The sequence below is a fragment of the Dermochelys coriacea genome, chromosome 14 (genome assembly GCF_009764565.3).
Source record: "Dermochelys coriacea isolate rDerCor1 chromosome 14, rDerCor1.pri.v4, whole genome shotgun sequence".
NCBI classification, from domain to species: domain Eukaryota; kingdom Metazoa; phylum Chordata; order Testudines; family Dermochelyidae; genus Dermochelys; species Dermochelys coriacea.
This window is the reverse complement of record NC_050081.1, coordinates 31460730-31486870: the sequence shown is the minus strand read 5'-3', so window position 1 is coordinate 31486870 and position 26141 is coordinate 31460730. Positions and strand designations below refer to the sequence as shown.

Sequence of the window (26141 nt, the reverse complement as noted above, 5' to 3'; positions counted from 1 at the left end):
AAATGGCTGGAAATATTCTGTTTGAATCAGTTTGTTCATCTCAGATGGTAGAAATTTTAAGACTGTTATAGTTGTTGAGGACAGAAGGTCCTGAGCAGATTGTAAGTGACAATAGAACCAATTAAAGAACATAAGAACGGCCATACTGGGTCAGACTAAAGGTCCATCTAGCCCAGTATCCTGTCCTCTGATAGTGGCCAATGCCAGATGCCCCAGAGGGAATGAACAGAACAGTTTATCATCAAGTGAGTCATCCTCTGTTACCCATTCCCAGCTTCTGGAAAACAGAGGCTAGGGACGCCATTAATGGACCTGACCTCCAAGAACTTACCAAGTTCTTTTTTGAACCCCTGTTATAGTCTTGGCCCTCACAACATCCTCTGGCAAAGAGTTCCACAGGTTGACTGTGCGTTGTGTGAAAAAATACTTCCTTTTGTTTGTTTTAAACCTGCTGCCTATTAATTTTATTTGGTGACCCCTAATTCTTGTGTTATGAGAAGGAGTAAATAACACTTCCTTATTTACTTTCTCCACATCAAGTTATGATTTTATAGACCTCTATCAGATCCCCTCTTAGTTGTCTCTTTTCCAAGCTGAAAAGTCCCAGTCTTATTCTTTCCTCATACGGCAGTTGTTCCATACCCCTAATTCATATCCAAAGAGTTTAAAGTGTATGTCAGATAAATAGTATCAGATGTATCACATCAGCTCTTCACCATCTTGCCACACAGGGATTACTGGAATGGTTTATCCAGTAAACCAAGCAAGCGATTTGGGTTATGCCTCTGGATAAAGGTAATTTACAACACAAGACTGTGAATTTTCCCTTGGCCTATAGAAATGCAATAAGTACTGCAACAAATCAGACGTGAGTGATGTTGCTGATGAGACATCATTTAATGTCTGGACTGGCCTTGTTAAAGCCTGAGGACATTTATAAGATACCATCTGATCAACTGGGTGCAAAAAGTCATCCTGAATTGCGCAATTTTCATGTGTGAAAAAGTGTCTTAGTAAGAGACTACATAGATAATTTATGGAAGCCTGATGTCACTGACCAGCGCACTGTCTAGTGGGTAGAAGTGGCACCAAACAGGTCATGGAGAAGATATCAGCACCAGGTTTTTAGCACACATTCCCCAGGATGTCCTACCACAGTGGTGCCTGTTGAAAATAGCCTGCCTATGATACAGCCGCAGCCACAGACTCATGATAGCACCAATGAGTCTCATGTCCTAGTTTCTACTACAACTGACCCTAACACTACACAGCAGGAAGGTGTTGCTGATACAGCTTCCCAGAAAACACAGGCACCATTCCAGAGGCTGTCGTGAAGCCTGTGAAACGTCGTCTAGACAAGGAAGTCATAAATCACCTCTCAGACTGAATTTGTAGCGTGTTGTATATTGATATACATACTGTATATTGATATTTAATAGCAGGAGTGAGAATACATTTATAACTTTTCTATAATATCCTTTTATGTTAAGGGAGGAGGAGAATATAGTCTAGGGGATCTCTTTAAATGGTTTCAGAGTAGCAGCCGTGTTAGTCTGTATTCGCAAAAAGAAAAGGAGTACTTGTGGCACCTTAGAGACTAACAAATTTATTAGAGCATAAGCTTTCGTGAGCTACAGCTCACTTCATTGGATGCATTTGGTGGGAAAAAAAAACAAAAAAACAAAAACAAAACTTTTTTTTCCCCACCAAATGCATCCGATGAAGTGAGCTGTAGCTCACAAAAGCTTATGCTCTAATAAATTTGTTAGTCTCTAAGGTGCCACAAGTACTCCTTTTCTTTTTTAAATGGTTTGTGAGCCCTCTAGTGGTGCTCACAGCGTTCTATGCTTTAGGAGCAGTCAGAAACCACTTGGAGCAGCAGTGTGTATATAACTAGGCCTTTCCTGTTTGGATAGATTTAGTTAACAATGGTTACTGGGGACACCCCACTGTGCCCCTGCGGTTTCTCCATGCGCAAAGGCTCCAAAACAGCCCAGGAGGAGGAGTCCCTTGTTTAAAACTTTTTAGCTCCATGATTAGGGTACTGACCTGGGTTGTGGGAGGCCCCCTGGTTCCAGTCCTTTCTCTGCCTGATGAGAAGAAGGGATTTGATCAGTGATCTGCCACCACGGGACTATAGAGCAATTCTCACATTTTCTTTGGCCTCATTTATATTACATTATTGAATTAAAGTGGAACAACTTCAGTAGGAGAGGACCTCCCCTCATCAGAATATCCGATAGCCTGGTGGTTAGAGCTCTCACCTGAGCAGTAGCTGATCCCTTCTCCTCACTAGATAGAAGGGGGACTTGAACCTCTATCTACTAGGTGAGTGCCCTAACCACTGGGCTAAAGGGACAGCATCTTCTTGATTGCTCTCTGCAGGCGAATGCTTGTCTTCCCCAAGCTCATGAATCGCTCTGGGGCTGAGGCACCTGGACAGAGAGCAACGGCAGCAGCGCGCATGCCCAGAGGCAGAAACAGGTGCCTAGGGAACTTGTACAGCAAAAAGCTAGGTGCCGAGAGAGTTTAGGCACCTACAGGGTTGGGCAGCAGTTGACTAGGGGTTTTGTGGATTGCAGCGGCTCCTAAAAATGGGATTTAGGCATCTAAATCTGCAGGTTAGGAGCCTAAATATCTTTGTAGATCTAAGTCTGACTCTCTCTGCCCCACTTCCCAACCAAACCCCCTCCCCCCCCAGACACACACACACCAGGGACATCCCCACAGGAATAGAAGCCTCAGCCGGGATACTTCTGTAAAATGCACCCTGTTCACTGGCTCCCCTGAACCCGAGCTCTCTGCATTTCCTGCACTCAGAGCATTGTTTTTTATGACTGGATCTCAACATCTCTCATGGAGTGTCTGCACTTTCTACCAGCTTTAAAAAGCTGGCCTGGTGCTGGTTCCTAGGCAGTGGGGCAAGTTTTGCTTTTATTTCCTGGGTTTAATTAATAAAGTAGAATTTAGTTTGTCAAACTCCTGGAGTCATCTGTGTCGGATAATGAGAAAAAATGACCCTTAATAGAGTTGGCAGGTTCCTGGGAAGTCTCTTTGGTACTTTATTTCCCCAGCCCTGGAACCCATCCACTGCAGACCCCCAGAACAGGAGCAGAGGATTGTGAACAGTTGCCCTGTAAATACAAATGTTGGGCTGCCTGCTGCCTCTGTGGCTGGCTTTGCAGGCCTCAAATATGCCTTAGTGTGCCGAGCTGGCTGTGGGGAAAGAGCTCTGAGGCAGGGAACATGGGGACTCAGTGGAAAGCACTGGTCCTGATTGTCTCTCCAGGTTGTTGGGCTGAAGATGGAGGGTTTATGACAAAACACAGTGTTACATTAATGTTTGTTAATTTTACATCAACATGGGATATTTAGATAGAAAAATGTGCAAATGTTTTGTGAAAATATTAATAAATAGAAAAGGATTGAAATCTGGGTGGGGATTTTTATATAAAAATTCAATAACTGAGAAAAGGGAAAATATCTGATGGCTATTACAGTAACATTTGATTCTTGAAGAGAAGCACTAAAGACTGGAGATGCTATCTCCAGATTAGATCATTGTAAAGAGCAGCAATATCAGAGAATTGATATCAGTATTACCTACACACACACACACACACACACACAAAAGACTAAAGAATGTTATTAAGGTTGCTCAGGCAAGCATTCATAGCTGGGATGGGGCTGCATTGAGGGCAGTGATACTTCTGCCCCCTGGTACATGTGCATTAATGCAGTCTAGCGACACAAACAGATTCTGCACTGTTTATTAACGCATGACCTTGCCTCACCCGGTCCTTTGGCCTGGAAGACCACTGCGCTCCCCAGAGCAGGATTCTTAAATTAAGAATAAATGCCCTCCTCTCCCTTGTGTCACCCACTCTTCTCCTCTCCCTGTTATTTCCCTAACTGCCTGTCTCTCTCCTCTTGAGCTGGGAGACTGGGTCCTCTCTCCTCCTGGAGCTGGATCAGCTCTTGCAGGCACTCAGGGGAGCAGAGCCCCAGGGTGTCAGTGAGGGCAGCAGCATTGCGATTTTATATACACAGAGAACATGAAACAATGGGTGTCACCATACACACTGTAACAAGACTGATCAGGTAAGATGAGTTATTATGAAACCCATTCTTTCATGTTCTCTGTGTATATAAAATCTCCCCACTGTATTTTTCACTACATGCATCTGATGAAATGAGCTGTAGCTCATAAAAGCTTATGCTCAAATAAATTTGTTTGTCTCTAAGGTGCCACAAGTCCTCCTTTTCTTTTTGCGGATTCAGACTAACATGGCTGCTACTCTGAAACCTGTCATTATATCCAGGGTTTACAGTTTGGTTCAATGGCTCTCAGCACCCTGACTGTACAAATTGTTCCAACACCCCTGGTGAGGAGGGCCCGTTGGTGCAGAGTCACTTCCCTGCCCGGCCCCAGCCCTTTCCCCCGGGTGTCTCCCCTCACCTGCAGGCTCCGGCTCAGCCCGGGCGGGGTTCATACATCACAAAAGAAGCAGCTGCTATAAAGCTGAGCCGATGCTCTGCTGATCCATTGGCACTAACCAGAGTCCTCTAGTGGCCCTAGAGATGCTGCTATGCAGCTGTTAACACAGCTCAGATTGTTTCTCAGCTGCATTCAGTTCATTGCTGTCACTAGTAGGGTGACCAGATGTCCTGCTTTTTGGGACCTTTTCTTATATTGGCACCTATTCCCCCCCCCCCCCCGTCCCGTTTTTTCACAGTTGCTATCTGGCCATCCTAATCACTAGGGCTCTTTGTTAATTATTGCGAAGGCAGAGAAGGCTGCTCGCGCTCAGGATATTGGGGGTTGAGTTTCCTGGGTCAGACGCTGCTGTGTCCTCCATTGGGATCTGGGCTCCCCCAGGGCAGCTGTTTCAGGGATAGACTTTCATCAACGCTCCCTCTGTGCCCAGCCCAGGTGGGAACTTTCTGCGGGGGCTGGAGCCAGCCCCTGGGGCAGCCCCGGGCTCTGCCAACACCAGCCCCTGAGCCGGAGCCTGCAGGTGAGGGGAGAGACCCAGGGGAAAGGGCTGGGGTCAGGCAGGAAAGTGACTCTGCATAAACCGCAGGAGCATCATTAAGGGGAGGGGGGTTTCCTTCTCTGTAAACCTCCCCCACAAAACTGCTCAGTTTTATTTTCAGTGTAACAGTCAGTGCTTCCCTTAGACATTTCAGTTGCTCCTGATGGAAATCAGAGGAAGTTATTGGCCACACCTCTGCTTCTCACTCAGCAAATAAAATGTTTTCTTTCTAGAATTAGTCTTTGTACCCTGGGGAATTTTTTTTTCTTAATAACATCTAAGACGTAGTGTCATATTATATTTTCATTAGGCACAGTTAAGAATCATCCAGTTGGATCACTGTAGATACATACTCAGGATTTCTATATTACCTTATAAAACTGAACATTTTTCAGAGGTTAAAACAGGCTTTAAGCTCAGTAAATGCAAGATCAATTTTTAAATTCATTTTTATATTTTGAATCCTTACACCTTTAGTATCTTGAACTGGAGTGTGTTTTCATTTGTGCTGGAGAAATATCAAATGCATTGTATAAATAGATTACAATGTTAAGACTTTATTTCTTATTATTGAGTAACATAATTGGAAAAGAAAACACGATGCCATTGGAAAAAGGTGATAATATTTTATCTACTGGAAATACACCTTCAGATGTATTACTGCTGATAGAAAATCCATGTTAACCAATCTATTGTAATATTTTCTTTCCAATGATCACTTTAAAAACTTTTTGGCTTTTCCTTTTTTTTTTTTAAGCTAGTGCCAAAATGAATTTCTTCTCTAGTTTGTTAGTTATTCCATGTTTTAGAAGAATGTTTAAGGGGAAACTCAACTACTTTAGACTTCATAACTTTTTGATGAGAAATGAGATACAAATTAAGACTGCATATATTTGCTTGAGTATAATTTTCCAAATGGTAATATAATTAAAATTAAAAAGTATGTGGGTGTTTGAGGGTGATTGGTGTGATGTTGTAAGGACAATGATATTGAGAAAATATTCTGCATGAATTTTATTTATCCATTAAAGTTATTAGTTCTTGTATTAAGGTTCCAAACTGATAGAGGAAAGTAAATGAAAAGTAACACACACTGGAAAACATAATCCCACCTGTACAAACAAGATGATGGGGTCCAAATTAGCTGTTACCACTCAAGAAAGAGATCTTGGAATCATTGTGGATAGTTCTCTGAAAACATCTGCTCAGTGTATAGCAGCAGTCATACAAGCGAACAGAATGTTAGGAACTGTTAGGTAAGGGATAGATAATAAGACAGAAAATATCATATTGCCTCTATATAAATCCATGGTACGCCCACATCTTGAACACTGAGTGCAGATCTGGTCACCCCATCTCAAAAAAAGCTATATTGGAATTGGAAAAGGTTCAGCGAAGGGCAACAAAATTGATGAGGGGCATGGAACGGCTTCTGTAGGAGGAGAGATGAAAAAGACTGGGATTGCTCCGTTTGGGAAAAGATGAGTCGGGGGGATAGGAGAGAGGTCTATTAAACGTTGACGGGTGTGGAGAAAGTAAATAAGGAAACCGTATTTACTCCTTCTCATCACACAAGAACTAGGGGTCACCCAATGAAATTAATAGGCAGCAGGTTTAAAACAAACAACAGGATGTATTTCTTCACACAAAGCATAGTCAGCCCATGGGACTAGTTGCCAGGAGATAGTGTCAAGGCCAAAAACTATAATAGGGTTCAAAAAAGACCTAGATAAGTTCATGGAGGACAGGTCCATCAATGGTTATTAGCCAGGATGGGCAAGGATGGTGTCTCCAGCCTGTTTGCCAGAAGTTGGGAGTGGACAACATGGGATGGATCACTTGAAAATTGCCTGTGCCATTGTTCTCTCTGAAGCACCTGGCACTGGCCACTGGCAGAAGACAGGATACTGGGCTAGATGGACCTTTGGTCTCACCCAGTCTGGCTGTTCTTATGAAACCTCAAGGCTTGGGATTGGGAATATTTTACTGCATTATCTCCTGATAGTTCTAAACTTACATATAAAATTAAAATATGGCTTTAACTGGTGTTTGTATATATATTTTTCTTTATTTATATAAGAATCAGATACAGTGCTCCTGTCAGATAATTTCTAGGCTATCATCTGCCAAAAGAAAAAGAGTTTTCAGGTGCCTAAGTAGCTCCTGGACTCATGGTTAAAGTTCCTCTCCCCCTCACCCCCCACCAAAATCTGAAATGGCACCCTTGACAATGACAGTAAATTTGTAGGTCCAGTTATCACAACAGTTACCACAGAGGGAGCAAGAGCATCAGAGAAACCACTAGGAACCTGAGAGCGGGAGCAGACATTTGATGGGAAGCGATGACCTGGGATGGAGGACATCTGAGAGCCTGCAGCTGTTCTGTGTCCATGGGGAAATGTCCCAATTCTGCCTGGGAGTCGCTGGATCCTGCACTGAGCTAGGCATGGAGCAGGAAGAGGGAAGAGACACTGGAGATGCTGCCAGGGAGAAAAAGATGGGCTGCTCCCCATCTGGAAATGTTCATGTATCCAGCCTCCCAGTGACCATCTGCTCCAGTTCTGAGCAACCTCTTGGGCTCACGCCCAGCCAGGGCTCCTGGATTCTGAGGTAGTTTATCCCCTGCACTCATTAAACCTGTCGAACAGGGGAAGGGAAGAAACAGAGACTGAACCCAGAGTCACTCAGAGCCACAAGAACAAAGACGTGGAGGAGCCCAGATCCCCTTTTAAAACCGGATGCACAGAGACATCAGCAAAAGGACTGGATATGGTACAATGGGCAATTCCAGCTGAGGGGCAGTTCATAAGGGAGGAACTGACCCAGTTTGGGACACCTAGCCCACCATCCCTAGAGCTCAAGAACACAGGAAACTTGTGGGACACCCAGGGTGATGGGAGAATCACAGCCAACATTTTATTAGCATTTCTTTGAAAAACCAGAAACCAACAGAGGTAAAAATGTCAACAAGAAAAAGACTTTCCCGGAACCCACATTTCCAGAAACCCAAGACCCTCTCGTCTCCCTGACCATCCAGAAAATGGAGAAAAATCCTCCCAGGGCAGTTCCTTCAGGAATAACCCCAGCGTGTGACAACGTGAACAGAGCCTCTGCCAGCAGACCGGGACAAAGGAATCCAGCTAAAACTTTCCCTTTGGCTCACTAAAACAGTCTCCCACCAGGGAAAGCCAGGAAAGGAGAAGGGCTGCTGGTAGAAGGTCACAAAGGTAACCATTAACAGAGCTGGGAATGGAATGCAGGACTGCAGATTCATAGCTGTCCTTCCTACTCTAACCCAGTAGACTCACTCCTGGGGGAATTCTGCGCTATTGCACAATGCAGAATTTTGCAGAAATTAATGTGCACGCAGAATTTCCTTTCCCCCACAGAAATGGGCTGCAGAGCTGCTGGTCGCCACTAGGGGCTGCTGGATCCAGTAGAGCCGAGACGACACTGCTGAGCAGAGGGAGGAGGGAGCTGGAGGGTTCCTGGCAGCTGCAATTCCCAGCATGCCCTGAGGGGAGGAAGCAGTGGAGTGCACAAGCCTGGGACCCAGAATCAGGCTTATCCCTGGGCTTTGTGAGGGGGGGAAGGGGGCCAGTGCCTGGGCTGGGGGGGCACGGCTTGGCTCTGGAGGGGGAGGGATGCAGGTATCTGGGCCAGGGGGACCGTATGGCTGGGTTCTGGGGGGCTGGGGAGGGCCCGCAACTGAGCTCTGAGGTGGTGGTGGGGTCATGTATATTGGCTGGAGAGGCACATCTGGGCTCTGGAGGGGAGAGGTTGTGGGTGTCTGGCCCGCCGGCTGGGGGGATGGAGGGGGCAGAGAAACAGGAACTGGGTTGTCGTAGCGGTTTCTTTAACTCTTTAGTCCTGGGGGAATTTTTGTGTATGTCTACATACTTGCTGACAGATATTTTGAAATAAATTACTAAAATAATTGAAACTAGCATGATTATGTAGTTTTATTTGGACCAATAAAATTTGCAGAATTTTAAAATATTGTGCACAGAATTTTTATTTTTTTGGCATTTAATTTTTTGGTGCAGAATTCTCCCAGGAGTAATTAGACCCTACTCCCCACTCAGAGTGGAGAACAGAAGCCAGGAGTCCTGATTCCTAATCTCCCTGCTTTCGCTATTACACCATACTGCCTGCACAGCAACAATGCAATATCCCAAAGGTCTCACCTCCTCAGGAAACTCCCCATGAATTCCCCAATCTCCAACCCATCTCACTGTCTGCAAAGATAGCCAATACACTGAGCCCTGCTCTGAAATCCTGTCACTTTAGACCAGCAGCTCTAACTGCTTTATAACTACAGACCCACAGGCCCCCTTCACTGCTTCCTTGAATAACGTCCCCCTACCTCCATCCCAAGGGACAGAGATGAGTCAGACACAAACTGTGACCAGGGATTTCTACCTCTTCTCTGTACTGTGAAGTGTGTGTGGAACCCACAGAAATGTCACTCAACTCATCCCATTACCTGTTCCCCCCTGACCATGAAACGAACAGCACCTCAGTACCAAAAGTTCCCTCCTCCCTGGCCAACACCAACCGTCCCCCACTGAAACCCAAATAATCCACTTGCCTTCTACTCCTATCCAGACCCTCCACATTTACACTTTGCTGCAGGAGGACACAGACCCATTTGCCCCCAGTGAGAGCTCCCACCACCTTCTATCCTGTGTGCAGTGTCTGGTGGGATATTTGAGAACCTTTGCCTTGTAGCTTTTCCTACAGACAGAACACACATAAGATCTCCCTAGAGTGTCAGTTCTCTGATGTTTAATAGGGACTGAGCTGTAACTGAAGCTTTACCCACAGTCATGGCAACTATAGGGTCTCTCTCCCATGTGCACTTTCTGATGTGTAATGAGATGTGAGCTACGACTGAAGCTTTTCCCACACTCGGGGCATTTATAGGGTCTCTCTCCAGTATGGACTCTCTGATGTGCAATGAGGTTTGAGCTACCACTGAAGCTCTTCCCACAGTTGAGGCATCTATAGGGTCTCTGTCCTGTATGGACATTCAGATGTGCAATGAGGTGTGAGCTACAACTGAAGCTTTTCCCACAGTCAAGACATTTATAGGGTCTCTCCCCGGTATGGATTCTCTCATGTGCAATGAGATGTGAGCTACAACTGAAGCTTGTCCCACAGTCGAGGCATTTATAGGGTCTCTCTCCTGTATGGACTCTCTGATGTGCAATAAGATGTGAGCTACAACTGAAACTTTTCCCACACTCGGGGCATTTATAGGGTTTCTCTCCCGTATGGACACTCTGATGTACAATGAGATTTGAGCTGCGGCTGAAGCTTTTCCCACACTCGGGGCATTTATAGGGTCTCTCTCCCGTATGGACGCTCTGATGTGCAATGAGGTTTGAGCTGCGGCTGAAGCTTTTCCCGCACTCGGAGCATTTATAGGGTCTCTCTCCTGTATGGACTCTCTGATGTGCAATGAGGTTTGAGCTACGACTGAAGCTTTTCCCACACTGGAGGCATTTATAGATTTTCTCTCCCTTGTGGATTCTTCGATGTACAATCAGGTGTGGACTCTCACTGCAATTTTTTCTGCATCCAGCATCTTCATGTGGTTTCTCTTCAGTGCAGATCCTTGGGCGGATCACAGTTTCATTCAGGTTATTCAAACTTCCATCTCGGAGAGTGGATTTATTCTCTCTCTCCCCTTGGTGGTCTCCCTGCAGCCTCTCTGGTCTGGGCTGACCCTCACAGGTATCCCCCTGCACCAGACCCTGGGAAACATCACCGTCAGATATTCCCAGTAAGGTCCCCTGTGATTCTACTTGCTCAGGATCTTTCTGTTCAGGATTCTTCTCCTCATTCTCACCCACCAACCCATCACCTGCTAGGACAGAGAGAGAATCCAGACATGAGTCCTTCCCTGTGTCGAGGAAAAAGGGAAGCTCAGGAAGGGAAATGGCTAGGGGGTGGAACAAACAGGAATATCTCTTGGGGAGATAGGAAAGACAGGAGTCATGAGTGACATCTGCTGTGAGGATACAGTACCTGCTGGGGATAATCCAGACCCAGGTGAAGTGAGGCAGAAAGCGAGAAACTTGTAGGCCCTTTGTGGGAATCCCAGCTGTTTGTGTCAATAATGAGTGGACTGTGAATCCATATAATTAATTCCTCACCTGGGCTGGGGTTTCTCGGGATCTCCCTTTCCACACAGCCCTGTAGCTCTGTGACCCACAGTTCTTCCCCTTGTTCCAGCTGGGAGATCACCTCAGGTTTGAGAATGGGAAATCCTGCTCCAGAGAAAGAAAAGAGGTGAAACCAGGGTCTTACAGTTATTCAGAGACACAGATGTTTCCAGATGTGCTGTGCTGGGTGGGAGGGTGCCCTTGAATAAAACCAACAGATGGGGAAATGTGCCTGGAGACCAGATCAGATGGTTCCTGGGAGATGTGCCATTTCTTCTACAGGCGATTCAAGGATCTCCATGCTGGGATTTTAAGAATCTGGCACAGAACAAAACTGCATTCAATCTCTTACCCCTTTGTAACCCTGCTGAGACCAGAGCCCTTTATAGGCACAGAGCCAGGCCTGGAAAGAGTAGGACACACAATCCCAGTATGTGAGAATGAGACCATGTTTAAAAAGACAAGAGGAACACACCACCCACCCTCTCCCTTTGATGGGGATTGATTAATATCGCCACACTCTCTCCGAATTACCTCTTCCCTGGAAGGGGCGTGGAGGTGACGGGCTCTCTCTCAAGAGTTCTGGGGACTATGGGGTTGATCCCCCTGAAATATAGGGAACCAGGAAAGAGCCCTGAGTAGAAGCCAATTTTGGTTAATTAGAGATCCCCCTGCTTCTAATGCCTGAGGGGACAGGATTTCTTACCCAGAGAGGTCACATTCTCATAATTCTCCTGCATCACATCCATGTAGAAATTTCTCTGATGTGGGTCCAGCAGAGCCCACTCCTCCTCCGTGAAATACACAGCCACCTCCTCGAAGGTCACCGGCCCCTGAAACAGCCAGAGTCCCCCACTCAGGACCTGTTACCCCAGCCACAATGCCCCCAGCTCAGTCTCAGGCCTTGCGATTTGGGGTGCTCCCCACACTGGCCCTGGAAGAACTGAATTGGGCTAGTTGGGCCCAGTCAGCTAATTAGGCTGCAAACAGCAGAACTTTAGGCTAGAGGCTGCTAATTAGAGAGAGGCTCACCTATGTAGGGACAGGGGGGCCTATATAAGCCAGGAAGCTGGCTACAGACAGGGCAGCAGAGCGGCAAGCTGCAGTCACGCCTTGGGAGGAGGGCACTTGGCTTGGCAAACCCAGTGAAAGGGGAGAACCAGAGAGAGTGGCAAGGCTCAGGGGAAAAGTAGCAAAGTATGGGGTAGGCCAGAGATTGGCTGCAGATTAGATGGCCCTTGAACCAGGACCCAGAGTAGAGGGAGAGCCCCAAGTTCCCCTACCAGCCACTGATGAAGTGGCACTGGTGGGGCAGTGAGCAGGGAGACTGCTTGAGCCCCAGATTGTCAAGAGGGACTTTGATAGCCCGGATGGAAGGGGGAAAACATGAATGGTGACCCGGCCCAAGGGTTGAGTCATGAAGAGGAGACTGCAGTTCCAGGAATGAGAGGGGTCCGCAAGATGATGGGAGAGACACTGCTAGAGGGCACCACCTGTCAGGAGCTAATCCCCAGACCCACCAGGAGGAGGTGCCATGTGCAGTGGTCAACCATGTGATGAGTAGGGCTGGTAAATCTCCCTGCTTTCTCTGGGGAAGAAGGTTAAAATTTCTCAAATTGTTCATTAAAAACCTACACCATTTCTGTGGTGAAACTGTGATGCCCAGTGCTGTTGACTCTAGTGATTTCATCACAGGTCTCACAATATTTAGTTGAGAGTTATAAAATTATCCCATGAGCTCACAATTCCTGCACAGAACATAAGAACAGTCATACTGCACCAGGCCAAAGGTCCATCTAGCTCAGTATCCTGTCTTCCAACAGTGGCCAATGCCAGGTGCTTCAGAGGAATGAATGGAACAGATAATTGTGAAGTGATCCATTCCTTGTCACCCATTCCCAACTTCTGGCAAACAGAGGCTAGGGACACCATCCCTGCCCATCCTGGCTAATAGTCATTGATGGACCTATCCTCCATGAATTTATCTAGTTTTTTTTTTTTTTAAACTCTGTCATACTCTTGGCCTTCACAATATCCTCTGGCAATGAGTTCCACAGGTTGACAGTACTTGCACTGTCCCCTGTTCGACATGGCTGCCATCTTCCATCACTTTCAGGGTGTCTGAAATCAAACTGGCCACCATTTCCCTACATGTTTGGCATGTAGAATAGAGGCTTCCCTTAATAAAGATGGCCACTACCTCCCATGGTTTTCTTTGAAACAGAAACCATGTTCTCAGCAGGGAATATGGCTGCAGCTCTTTGCTTGGGAGACTGGATAGGAAACTGAATAGAAAAGGGAATGTTGGGAGTTAGAGGCAGAGTGGTGGTGGTGAAGGGAATGAGTGGGGAAGGCATGAGAGACGGAGGGGGGTGAAGAATAAAGTGTGGGTGTGGGGCAGACGGTGGGAGGGTGCTGTGTAATGTGGGGAGTGGGGTGAGGCAGATACAGGGTAAGTGTCAGGAGTGAGAGGGAGGCCGAGCGGAGGGCAGAGTGATTTGTGGGGGGCAGATTGACATTAAGGGGGCTCAGGAAGATGTGTGGGCTTGGCAGGGAAGATGGAGTGGAGGGGAATTGGGGTGCAGGGGGAGCTTTAGGAGGCTTCAGGGGAAGGTGTGTTGTAGGAAGCAGAGGGAAGAGGTGCAGGAAGGAGTGTGAGGGGACTTAGGGTGGGCAGGGGCATGTGGGGATATAGCAGCAGTGAAAGGTATGAGACTTTGAAGGGGAAAAGAGGTGAATATAGAGGGTGGGGCAAGTGTGCAAGAGACTAGCTGGGATGGAGAGAAGATATGGGTGCTGAGTAAGCAAGGGAGATGGAGAGGGACAGAGGGACTTGCCACTCAAAGGGATTTCTCCCTGTGTCTGTGATGCAATATCTGTTGGACACTGCAGCCGATCCATTCCAAAATTCCAGGGAATGTTCTAGGGAGCCACTGGCAGCATCCTGCTGATTGGGTGAAAATGAAAACCAGAAAAGCCTGATTTAGAGACCAAATCCAGCCTGCAGGCAGAGGAATCCCTCTGGTGCTCCCTGCTGCTGTGTGCACATCATAGGCAGTAGCTGAGCTGATTGCATGGCGAGATCGTACAGCCTGGACTGTACCAGACATAACACAGCCTTAGGGGATGGCTTTTGGGTGGGACCTGCAGGGGGAGGAGTGGGGTTGTGGGGGAAGCAGAAGGCACTGCGGGGATGGAGGGGAGGGGAACCAGTGGGGGGAAGGAGTGAAAGTGGAGGAGTGATGGAGAGGGTATGGGGGAGGAGTGAGGAGGGAAGATGGGGAAGTGGAGGGGAAAGCAGGGGTGTGAAGTGTGGTGGGGAGAGCGGAGGAGTAGAACACAACCTGTTTCTAATGATCCCCAGGTATAATCAGCTCAACTTCTGCAAACATGGACTCTCGAAGGAGAAGACCCTTTTGGGGCGAGGGGGTACTAAAGTGAGTTCGGGGGGAGGGGCATGAACTTCTGGGGTCAGGTGGAAAGGGGATGGGGGAAGAGTAGAGAGTAAATGGAGGGCAAAGGACAAAGCAGGTCTGAGTGCCGGGCTGGGGGCTCTGTAACTCCCATGACCCCCATCTCTGCCTCCGCATCCCTCCCACCCTTACGACACATCCCCTCCCCACACACCACATTGCAGCCTACAGAGGAATCTCTCTGCTACTTTCTACTGGGTTCGGGACTCGGGGGCCAGGAGTGGGACCTTTGGGCATAGGCATAGTTTGACTTCTATTTGGGGTGGGCTTGGGCCAGCTCCGCACAGCAGGGTACACGGAGGGAGCGCCACCTCCACCCCCGACTCAGCTCAGCAGGCCGCCCACCTATCTGGGGCTGTGTGCCGGTGGCTGCTCCCCGAGGGCTCTGCCGGCCCCAGAGCCGGGCCTCGCCTGGGCAGCTCTGACGGGCTGTGTGAGCAGTCAAAGGGGCTGGGAACTGAGGAGCAGTCACAACCCCAGGCACCAGCAGCAGACAGGGGAATGCCCTGGCTGCCTGCTCCAGGACACCAGCCAGAGCAGCAGCTGCCTGCACTGCCTGGCTCTGGCTTCCCACCTACAACCTGGCCAGAGGGCTGAACCTGAGGAGGGCTGGGGGAGAGGAGGAGGTTGGGGGGCTGGCCCCAGGCCTGCCCCACTCTGAATAAGGCACTGCAATTTGGGGGGCAACAGCCTTGTGCCCCCTCAACTCTGCCCATGGACTCAAGGTTTCTGCCTGCATCGGGGCTTCAGTTCCACCACTTCCAGCTTCACTGCGGGAGGCGTGAGGGGTTTCAGCCCTATGCTGCTCCTGGTTTCAGCCCCGCAGGGGGACGCTGCGGCTGACCCATGGTGGGCGGGTGCCAGGGCTCGGGGCACCGGGTTTTAGAGGTGGGGCCCCATGATGCCCCCAAAAGGGCTCATGGACCCACAGGGAACAAGGACTTCAGTTGAGAACCACTGCTCTGAGTGTCCCTAGCCTTTGTTTGCCAGAAGCTGGGAATGGGCAACAGGGGATGGCTCACTTGATGATTCATTCCCTATGGGGCACCTGGCATTGGCCACTGATGGATGACAGGATACTAGGCTAGATGGACCTTTGGTCTGACCCAGTCTGGCCATTCTTATTCAAGCCGATCCCCTGACTTTCCAGGGACCTCATGGCTGCTGTGCAAGGACAATGGGCCTCTGATATTGGCTCATCCATATTGTGACCTCACACGGGGGAACGTCCCCTCACCCTCTGCTGGGAATGTCACTGAATTTCAGACCCCACATTCACAGAACCCAGCAGAGAGATTTCATTTCCTGTTCTCCTTCTGTTTTTCTTTCCCTGCCCCCTGCCCCCGAATTCAGTCCAGACCAAACCCACCATCTCCTACCTGAGCTTGTTCCACTTCAGCCATTTCCTTGCCCTGTCCCCTGGGAGGATGGGGCGATCTGGATCAAAACACGGACGTTATTCTGCAGCCTGTCAGGGCGAGATGGGCAATTGGGGAGGTCTCAGAAGGGGCTTTGGTTCATTTCACACCCCAATACCACCCCCCACCCCCAGCCTCTTTCCCTGCAGACAGAGGATCTAGACTCTGCCAGGCTTGGCAAACACTTGGTCACTTTATTACTCGCTTGAGCCAGGATCAGCCTTTGAATTTACACCCACAGTTCTGCACCCACCGTTATTTTCCAGTCACTCCTCTCCCCCCTGAGTGTGCAAAGGGCATCCGTGTGCACCCGGAACACTGCTCTGGCTGGGGGCACATTCGGGGGCTAATTTATAGGCACGTGTCACTGTTTTACCCCTTTCACTGCTGGGTTTGGGGCAGTGCCCCTTTTCTGTGGGAAACCAACTAACCCAACACCCCGCCACAGCCCTGCCCTTCTCTAGGGCTTTCCCTCGGGGGCTCTCAAAGGGCTTCACTCCATTCACCCCCTAGCCCCTGCGAGGTGGGTCCGGCTCAGGCCCAGCCTAGGGACAGACCCAGAGACCTGCCCGAGGGGGACAGACAGCGGGGACCCAGCTCCCTGTGCCCCTGGCTGGAGCTTTTCTCCAGGACCCCAGAGATCTCCCAGCGCTGTTTCCCCTCCCGGCCCCAGCGCCGTCCCCCGGGTCTCTGCATCCCCTGCAGGCTCCGGTTCGGGAGCTGGGGCGAGAAGAGCCCGGGGCTGCCCCAGGGGCTGGGCACGGAGCGGGGTTAATGCAGGGCACAGACCCCGCTGCAGCCGCTGCTCGGTCCCGCTCCCGGCTCCCAGACAATGGAGGCGGCAGCTGCAGCGTCTGACCCGGGAAGCACCGACCCCGCGCAGCGCGGGAGGCAGCGAGCCCAGCCTCCGTCCCCGAGCAGCCTCCAGAGCCCCCTGGTGGCCCCGGCTCATGAAACCCGCTGCCCGCGGGCTGGGAAGCTGGCCCGAGTCGCCGAGCGAGGGCTGCCGCCCGGATGGTAGCCGGGGCACAGGAAGGGGCTGGATCAGCCGAGCGCTGCTGTATCCGGGGTGGAAGGGGGAGAGTTCAGGGCTCCGTAACGGCTTCTGCGCTGCAAAAAGTGAATGAGAATCATAGTAACGCTGCTCCCCAGCGCGCTCTGTGCGGGGGGAGCTCGGCATTAACCCCGCTCGGTGCCCAGCCGGGGGGGGGGGCTTTCTGCGGGGGCTGGACCCAGCCCCGGGCTCTGCCGACGCCAGCCCCGGAGCCGGAGCCCGCAGGTGAGGGGGGAGACCCGCGGGAAAGGGCTGGGGCCGGGCAGGAAAGTGACTCTCTGATCTCACAGACCCTGGGAACCTGCTGCCTTGTGAATGTGCCTGCAGCAGGCATCTGATCTGCCTTAACAGAAATGAAGCCCCTGCCCTCGGGTCCTGCCAGGATTTGCCCCAGGGGCCAGAGCAGGAGGAAGAGGTAATGGGGCTGCAGGGGGACCATGAAGGGGCCCTAGGAGGGGTTGCCCTTTGTCTCTCTGAGGAAGTGAAGTGATCAGGAAGGCGAAGGTTGGCAGATTTAACCAGCTCTGCCCAGTTAGGGAAGTAGAGAGACAAGGTGGGTGAGGTAATAGCTTTTATTGGACCAACTTCTGTTGGTGAGAGAGACAAACTTTGGAGCTACACATGGGGGAAATGTCCCCTCACCCTCTGCTGGGAATGTCACTGGATTTCAGGCCCCACATTCACAGAACCCAGCAGAGAGATTATTAAGACTATAGTGGATACCACCAAGACCCTGTGGCAGACTCCAGCTTCTTTGCCACCCACTGCCAAGCATAATGAGAGGCGTGCTCTTCACCAGCTATGGCTATAGCTACACCACCACTTATGTCAGTCGCTCAAGGGTGTGAATAAGCCACACCCCTGGGTGACATAAGCAGGGCCGTCCCTTGGGGAGAGCGGGGCCTGGGACAACACCCGCCCTCCAGCCCAGGCCCCGCCCCTGCCCCCACTCCACCCTTTCCCCCAAGCCCCCACCCTGCCTCTTCCTCGCCTCTTTCCAGCTTCCACCCTCTCCCCCAAGAGATGTTAGGAGCCAGCGAGGTGGGCTGGAGTCGCTGCTGCTGCTTCCCACCAGTGAGTGCAGGCCTGAGCCCTGCTGCCAGCGCCAGGCTCCCCGCTAAGCCCCCGGGCCAGCCTAGCCCCCCGAACCCTAACCCCATCCCCCCAGCCCGCCTAGCACCCCCCGCACAACACGCACACAGAGCTGTCCCTGTGGGATCCCTCTAGAAACACACCCACTCAATGAGGATTCCCTCTTTACAATTACAATGTGATCTGTCAGTTAGCTAGTTTTTAATCCATTTAGTGTGCGCCATGTTGATTTGTATCAATCTAGTTTCTTTAATTAAAATATCTTGCAGGATCAAGTCAAATGCCTTACAGAAAATCTATTACATCAGTGCAATTAACTTTATCAACCTAACTTGTAATCTCATTTAAAAAAAAAATCTAGTTTAACAAGATCCATTTACCATATACCTATGTTGATTGACATTAACTATATTACTCTCCTTTCATTCTTTAAGTCTCATATCAGCTGTTCTGTTATTTTGCTTGGGATCAATGTCAGGCTGATGGGTTTATAATTACCCACGTCATCCCATTTACTCCTTTGAAGAACGACATTAGCTTTCTTCCTGTCCTATGGAACGTCTCCATTTGTTCCAACACCTTTTGAAAATTAACGTTAAAAGCAGAGGTCCAGATTCACAAAGGTACTTGGGCACCCAACCTCCAGACTGAGTTGCCTAAATCGTGTTTTTAGGCACCACTGTGATCTGCAGAACTCCCACTCAGCTGCCGCTTAATCCTGTAGGCAGCTAACCTCATTAAGCACCTTTGTTTTTGCAGGAAGACTTCCCTTGGTGCCTATGTTTCTGCCTCTGGGCACGTGCATCACGCGAGGTACCCAGACACCTATCTCCTGCCTAAGCCTCAGTGCGATTCACAACCTGAGGGAGGGTAGGTGGCAGAGCGCTGAAATCTCCTAGGGGGCCAGATCAGGTAGATGTGCTTAGAAGTTGCCTAGATCTACATAAAACGGCCTTGAGAGAGCGAGGGGGAAGGCAGATCTCCTTTAATAAGAGGTGGGAGACCACCCATTCAAGTCCCTGCTCTGGTTCCTGAGGGATTTGAACAGGGATCTGCTATCTCCAGTTGAGTGCTCTTAACCACTGAGCTATGCAATGTTCTATTGTGGATCATGCTCAGTCTTGCCTGTTGAAGTTGTTCCATTTTAATTAAATATTTATTGGGTTAGAAATAAAGTTAGAACAACTCTGTAGCCCAGTGGGGTTAAAGCACTCACCTGAGAGGTAGCAAAATCCCTTCTCATCAGGCAGAGTGGGGAACTGAACCAGAATCTTCCACACCCTGGGTAAATGTCATAATCACCGGGCTAAAGATTATAGGGGAGGGCCTGCCCCCCACCTGTTTTATGTAATCTAGGCAGTCTCTGAGCATGTCTACTAGATCAGGTCCTGCACGCAATTTAGGCGAAGGAATAACTTTCTTCCCTTGGTTCGTGAATCACTAGCAGAAGTAAGTGACCCCCTGCAGCCTGGATTTAGATGCCAAGCTTTGTGAGAAGTTTGAGACGCATCTCCCTCATTGGCATCTCCCACTGGCTGGCTTAGGCAGCTGCCCACCTAGGGCACTGGCTTTTGTGGATTCCATTCTAAAGTGCCTATTGCACAGGGAGCTCAGGCATGTAATTCAGACTTTGTGGATCCCAGTGTTATTCTTTTGATTTGCCAGGTGCCTAAAAGTTAGGTGTTGCAACACTCGGTGTCACGCTGCCTAAGCCCTCAGATTCTGTGGTGGCCAATTCCTTTGTTTGTTGAACCTGGGGTAGCAATGCTTCCTGAATCTGGTTGTCCAAGAACTCCTCTGAAGAATCTGTACCAGCATAGCCACCAACTAGCTCTTCATCCAGAGGAAGTCCCTTCTGGCTTCCACCGGGTCAGAAAACATGGCACATCTGTGGCAGATCTGAACCACGGTGCCATCTCTGGCAATCACGATAATGAATGTAGAATTGTATGTAGGAAGAAAGCCTCTCACACTTCCTCTCTAAGCTGCCTTCAAAATGTCCGTTTGCCTCTCCAGTTCATCTGGCAAATGACAAGTTAAAATAATAATAATAAATTTTTTTTTTAATTTACCTTCTGATTTCTGGAGAAGTGGTGGGGGAGGGGAAGAGCTGCCTGGCCCCAGCATGTATGTGGGAGGTGATATGTGTGTGTGTGTGTACACACGTATCACATCACAGTGACAAAACTCCACCTGCAACAGTGCACATGGAAAAATGCTGCCTCACCCACTGACTCTCCCCTACCACTGGGATGGGAGAGATGCCCTTCAGCCCTTCTCCACCCACCTCCCTTATCACTATTTTCTCTCCTCTCTTCCCCAGCCAGTCTCCTGCCCACCCCACCACAGCTCCCCAGAGTCTCCTCTCCCCACCTGTCCTCTTATTCACCTGTCTTTTCCTGTCCAGTCTGCTACCTCTCACAGCTGCTATCTCGCATGCCCCTGAATGCCCAAATCCCTGGCACCTCATCAGCCTCTCTCCAGCTCCCACCCATCCCCCTGTGCCTTTTCAGCCTCCCTATAGCTCCCCATATTTCCGTGTATCCTCAGTTTCCCATCCACTCTCCTAACCCCAGAGCTGCAGCCATAATCCTTGAGGACCGGGCTTCAGTCTCATTGACTGGGAGCCGGGGGCCATCTTTACTGGGGCAGCCTCACTTCCACATGGCCACTATTTCCCTGAAATTTTGGCATTTTGAATAAGGGCAGTGTGAGTCCAGCCCCCTTGAAAGTCATGGAAAGATGACAGCCATGTGGAGCAAGGGGAAAATGTGCGAGTTCTGTGCCAGGAATTGTGAGAAACTTCTAAAAATCTCAACTAAATATCATGAGACTCATGATAAAATTACCAGAGTTGGCATCTCTGGGCATCACATTTTCCCCACAGAAACAGTGCGTTTTTAATGAAAGCTTTGAGAAATTTCCCTTTCCACAGGGAAAGTTCCCTTTTGTCTCTGGGAAGGGGGATTTTGAAGTCCTGCCTGTGACTGAGCTGGTGGGACTGTGACGGGAGCAGCAGGTTCTGAGGGAGGGACTCTGGCTGTTTCAGGGGTCGGTGACCTTCAAGGAGGTGGTTGTGTATTTCGCAGAGGAGAAGTGGGCTGTGCTGGACCCCCATCAGAGAGCCCTCTACAGGGACGTCATGCAGGAGAACTATGAGAATGTGACCTTGTTGGGTAAGGATTCCTGTCCCCTCGGGTATGAGAAATCCTGGGTCTATTTCTGCTCAGGGTTTTTCACTGCTCTGTTAGATTTCCCTGGACCCAGCACATCTGGAAAACAGCTCTGTATTGGAATCAGGGTAAACCCCTGGTCTCGTTCAGTTCTGCGTCATCTCACCCAGGTCCGGATTATGCCCAGCAGGTATCATAGCCTCATGGCAGATGTCACACATGGCTTCCCACGCACCCTGGCTGACACCTGGCAGTCCCCCACAGTGTTCAGATGGGATGTGGAGCCAGAATTGGTCCCCTCCTGTTTCTCCCCTGGGAAAGGGCTTGGGGGGAGTCCCCTGCTGATTTTTCAATTTTTTTCCCCTCATTTGCCTTTCCCCTTTCTGAGGTTTTCATTCCCCCAGTGCAGGGAATGACTTCTGTCTGGATTCTCTCTCTATCCCAGCAGGTGATGGGACAGGGAATGAGAACAAAGTGGGGAATCCTCCTCAGGAAGGTCCTGAGCAAGTGCAACAGCACAGAGTGTTAGCAGAGAATATTTCCCACAGTTCTGAGCAAGGAGACACCTGTGACAGTCAGCACAGGGCAGAAATGCAGCAGGGAACCCACCCAGGGAACAGACAGGATAAATCCACTCACCAGGGGGGCAGTTTGAAAGACCTTAATAAAGATGTCATGCAGCAGAGAATCTGCACCAAAGATAAACTGTATCAATGTGCTGAGTGTGACAGAAGCTTCAAGCGGAGTTCAAACCTTCTTGTCCATCAGAGAGTCCACACAGGAGAGAAACCCTATAACTGCCCCAAGTGTGGGAAAAGCTTCAGTGACGGCTCAGCCCTGACTAAACATCAGAGGATCCACACTGGAGAGACACCCTATGTCTGCTCTGACTGTGGAGAAAGCTTCAATCAGAGATCAAACCTTACTGTACATCAGAGAGTCCACACGGGAGAGAGACCCTATAGCTGCCCTGACTGCGGGAAACGGTTCACTCACTTCTCAAACCTTGTTAAACATCAGACAATCCATGAGGGAGAAAAACCCCATAAGTGCCCCAACTGTGGGAAACATTTCAGGTGGAGCTCGCAACTTATTAAACACCTTGTTTCACACCAGAGAGCCCATAGGGGAGAGAAACCCTATTGCTGCTCTGACTGTGGGAAATGCTTCAGTTATAGCTCACACCTTAATAGACATCAAATTATTCATACTGGAGAAAGACCCTATAAATGCCCTGACTGCGGGAAAAGCTTCAAGCTGAGCTCCATCCTTCTTGTACATCAGAGAATCCACACAGGGGAAAGGCCTTATCACTGCCTTGAGTGTGGGAAAAGCTTCTGTGACAACTCAGGCCTTATTAGACATCGGAGAATCCATACCGGGGAAACACCCTTTCAATGTTCTGTCTGTGGGAAAAGTTTCACTCGGAAATCGCATCTTATTTCACATCAGAGAACCCACACGGGAGAGACACCCTATAAATGTTCCATCTGTGGGAAAAGCTACAAGGCGAAGGTCTCTCTAATGTCCCACCAGAAACTCCACACAGGATAGCATGTGGCACGAGCTCTCCCTGTGAGGCAACGGGTCTCTGCCCTTCCAAAGCAAAGTATAAATATGCAGCATTTGCAAATGGTCTCGGTTGGACCAGCAGGTGGGTGGATGGTTTGGGTTTCAGTGGGGAGTGTTGGTGGAGGCCAGAGAAGGAGAGAACACTGGATATGGTGGGAGATGGGTCATTTCAGGGTCTGGCGACAGCAGGCAATGGAATTAGTGGGGAGACATTTCTGCAGGTTCCCCACACACTTTCCAATGTAGAAAAAAAGTAAAAATGCCACATTGCAGTTTGCATCTGAGTTGTCTCTGTAGCTCCTAAGGCCTCTTGGGGCAGTGGCATGGGGATTTATTCAGGGAAGCAGCAAGGGGCCCCGTGAGGCCATAGTGATAAAGCAGAGAGTTACCAATCTGCAGTGACAGGATATCAGAGCAATTCACCGTTTATTGGAATTCTCTTGTAATGCGGCACAGACTCACCACCGCTGCGTCTCCTGCTGGCTTGCTCTGGGAATTAGCTCATTCAGCTATGGAACGCCCTCTGCAGGTGGTGTCTTGCCCGTTGTCTGCTCAGCTGTGTTGTCTCCACCACTGGGACACGTGTCGTTCTCTAGACTGCGGTGTCCTCTTCAGGACACTGCCCTCCAGCAGTGCCCACTACTCCATTCTCCCCCTTTCCGGGGGCATATCAGCAGTCCTAGTCCACAGCTGCCTTCATGGCCACCTGCCACACCAAAGTCTAGTCCCTTACCTCAGGGACAGGGTGCAGTCCATGGCCCACACTCCCTGATGGCAAGGTGCGGTGCTCTGGGCCCCAGCCCAGGGACCCTTGAGTGGCAGCCGCTTGCTGCCTTCATCCACTCCCTGTCACTGCCTGCCTTCCCTGGGCCACTTCCCCATAGCCCTAGCACTCACTAAGCTCTTGTTTCAAGGCCTGCAGTCTGGCAGGGTCAGCCAGAACTGCCTCGCCCTGCCCTGCCCTGCCCTGCCCTGCCCCACCCCACCCCACCCCACCCCTCTTCTCCTTCTCCTTCTCCTTCTTCACTAGTCAGGGGAGACTCCTCTTTCCTCTGTGCTGCAACCTTTATATAGGGCTCAGCCTGGTCCTAGTTGGCTGCCCACAGGCCCTTTCTGATTGGCTGCCCATTTGTGCAGCCTCTCTGGCCTACTTTAACCCATTTTCTTCTGGAGTGGGGCCGCCACCCCACTACACCTCTGGAGACAGTGTGGGGGAAATTTGGGAATTCATGGTGGAGATTCCCCAGTGAGGTGGGGTTTTGCTCTGTTCCTATGAGGGCAGTATGGTATAATAGGGAGAGCAAGGGGAATTGGGACACAGGGGCTCCGAGAGGGGAGTGAGGTCTAATTGGTTAGAGCAGGGACGACTGTGAGCCCTGACTCCTGGGTTCAATAACCAACTCTGCGTCTCCCGGTGTGATCTTGTACCAGTCACTTCCCCTCCTCTCTGTGCATCTATTCTTTCCTCCCTACAACCCACGTAATAGCAGTCACTCACCTCCCTGTGGAGTGATGAGATTATCACTAGTTATGAGATTGTGTATTCAGTGGCTCAGGAGAAAAGAAGCACCATGGGAGGAAAGTTGCATTATTACCATTACTGTATTGTATTATTATGTGATGTTCTCCCATTGCTTGCTGGGTCTCTGTCAGAGGGAGTGTGTTACTGAGCTGAAGGGAAGGGTTTTAGCTAGGTTCCCTTGTCGTTGTTCTTAGGCACAGGCTGTTACACACTCAGATTATTCCTGAAACAACTGCCCCGGCCGGGAGTTTCTCCTTGTTTCAGGATGGTTGGGGAGGGGAGAGGGTCTTGTGTTTCAGGGCATTCAGCTTTCAGGTTAACCTGCATTTCTCAGTGAAGTTTTTACCTCAGTGGGTTTTTGATTTTCCAAATAAATTCCTGGTCAAATGTTTGTTGTGCATCTCTACTTCATCTCTCAACGTATCCCTGGAATTTCCTCTGTTCTCCAGCTCTGGGCAGAGTGCCCCACATTGGGTCAGTTTCCCCCTTATTTGCTCCCGCTTAGCAGGAATTGCTCACTCCCTGTATCCAGCCCTTTCGCTGATGTCTCTGCCCGTGTGGCTTTAGAAGGAGGGGTTGATTCAGGCACCTCATGTCTTTGCTCTTGTGGCTCTGAGTTTCTCTGGGCTCAGTCTCCATGTCTTCTTTTCCTCTCTCCCAGGGGTTTAATTGGTGCAGAGGATAAACAGCCTCAGAGGCAGAATCCGGGGGCCCTGGCTGGGAGTGATCTCCAGTGGTCACACAGAGTTGGAGCAGGGCTGGTCCTGAGAAGCTGGATACATAGATGCTTCCAGAGGTGGAGCAGCCCATCTCCTCCATGGCAGCATCTCCAGCATCTGTCCCCTGTTCCTGCTCTATGCCCAGCTCTGTGAGGAATCCAGTGACTCCTGGGCAGAATTGTGACATTTCCCAGGGCCACAGAGCAGCTGTAGGGCTCTCAGATGTCCTGGCTGGATTCCATCACAGGCCTTCGCTTCCCATCAGATGCCTGGATCCTACTTCCAATTTCCTGGAGGTTTCACGGATGCTCTGCCTCCTTGTTGCGGTAACTGCATCACTGTAAGACTCTAAGGGACAAACCCCCTTTCCTCGATACTCTGCTGTCCTGTTCTCTGTGCTAGAGCCCAGCTCCATTGCAAACTGGGTCCGTAGTGCTTCAATTCCAGCCAGTGTAGGGTTCTCGACCAGACCTGGACAGTGCTACCAGAACTCAACAAGTAAACCAGTGGGGCAAATCCTATAAATAGGTTCATGACACCAGTTGTGTAAGTGGGGGGATGGTTCTGCTATTGTACAGAACTTTCCTGACTTCTGCACTACCCCGGTGGAATTGGAGAGCGAAAGGATCCAAGTCCTCGCTCCAACTCCCTTTTCCCAGCATTGTAAGAGACAACAGTGTGTAACCCACTAATGCCCCTTGACTGGAGGTGTTAACAGGCCACTTGACATGGAATGGTCTCATCTCATATGTGTTAACTACTTACCATAAATCTATTCCACCCTGTAGTTAGTTGAGAGACTTTGACTCACCAGTTGCAATCGGGTAAAGTTTCCACAGTGCAATTGACACTTGCTTCTCCATTGTCAGTGCAGCTCTCATTTTGGTGTCCCTACACTGGAGAGCTGGGGCA

The 26141-nt window shown here is 49.9% G+C and overlaps 2 protein-coding genes across 7 annotated transcripts; one reads left to right on the top strand and one right to left on the bottom strand.

The window, feature by feature from the left end:
- Positions 1-7927: 7927 nt before the first annotated feature.
- On the bottom strand, positions 7928-17228 carry LOC119842489 (zinc finger protein 436-like). Of its 3 annotated transcripts, none has more exons than XM_043496915.1 (5): positions 16957-17228; positions 16059-16147; positions 11913-12039; positions 11198-11311; positions 7928-10905 (listed from the first exon to the last, which is right to left on the bottom strand). In XM_043496915.1, exons 2-5 carry the CDS (start codon positions 16080-16082, stop codon positions 9854-9856), a joined length of 1317 nt encoding a protein of 438 aa, XP_043352850.1. In that variant the 5' UTR covers positions 16083-16147; positions 16957-17228; the 3' UTR covers positions 7928-9853. The 3 variants fall into 3 exon arrangements, with proteins under 3 accessions (XP_043352850.1, XP_043352849.1, XP_043352848.1); XM_043496914.1 differs by having other exon boundaries at positions 16887-17145; XM_043496913.1 differs by having other exon boundaries at positions 7928-10908; positions 16059-17148.
- LOC122456599 (zinc finger protein 239-like) lies at positions 17097-24901 on the top strand. 4 transcript variants are annotated; one of them, XM_043496852.1, is made up of 3 exons: positions 17097-17376; positions 21333-21419; positions 21865-24901. In XM_043496852.1, the coding sequence occupies exons 1-3, from the start codon at positions 17112-17114 to the stop codon at positions 22968-22970; spliced, it is 1458 nt and encodes a 485-aa protein (XP_043352787.1). In that variant the 5' UTR covers positions 17097-17111; the 3' UTR covers positions 22971-24901. The 4 variants fall into 4 exon arrangements, with proteins under 4 accessions (XP_043352787.1, XP_043352786.1, XP_043352789.1 ...); XM_043496851.1 differs by having other exon boundaries at positions 21862-24901; XM_043496854.1 differs by having other exon boundaries at positions 17244-17376; positions 21293-21419; positions 21862-24901.
- Positions 24902-26141: the final 1240 nt, after the last annotated feature.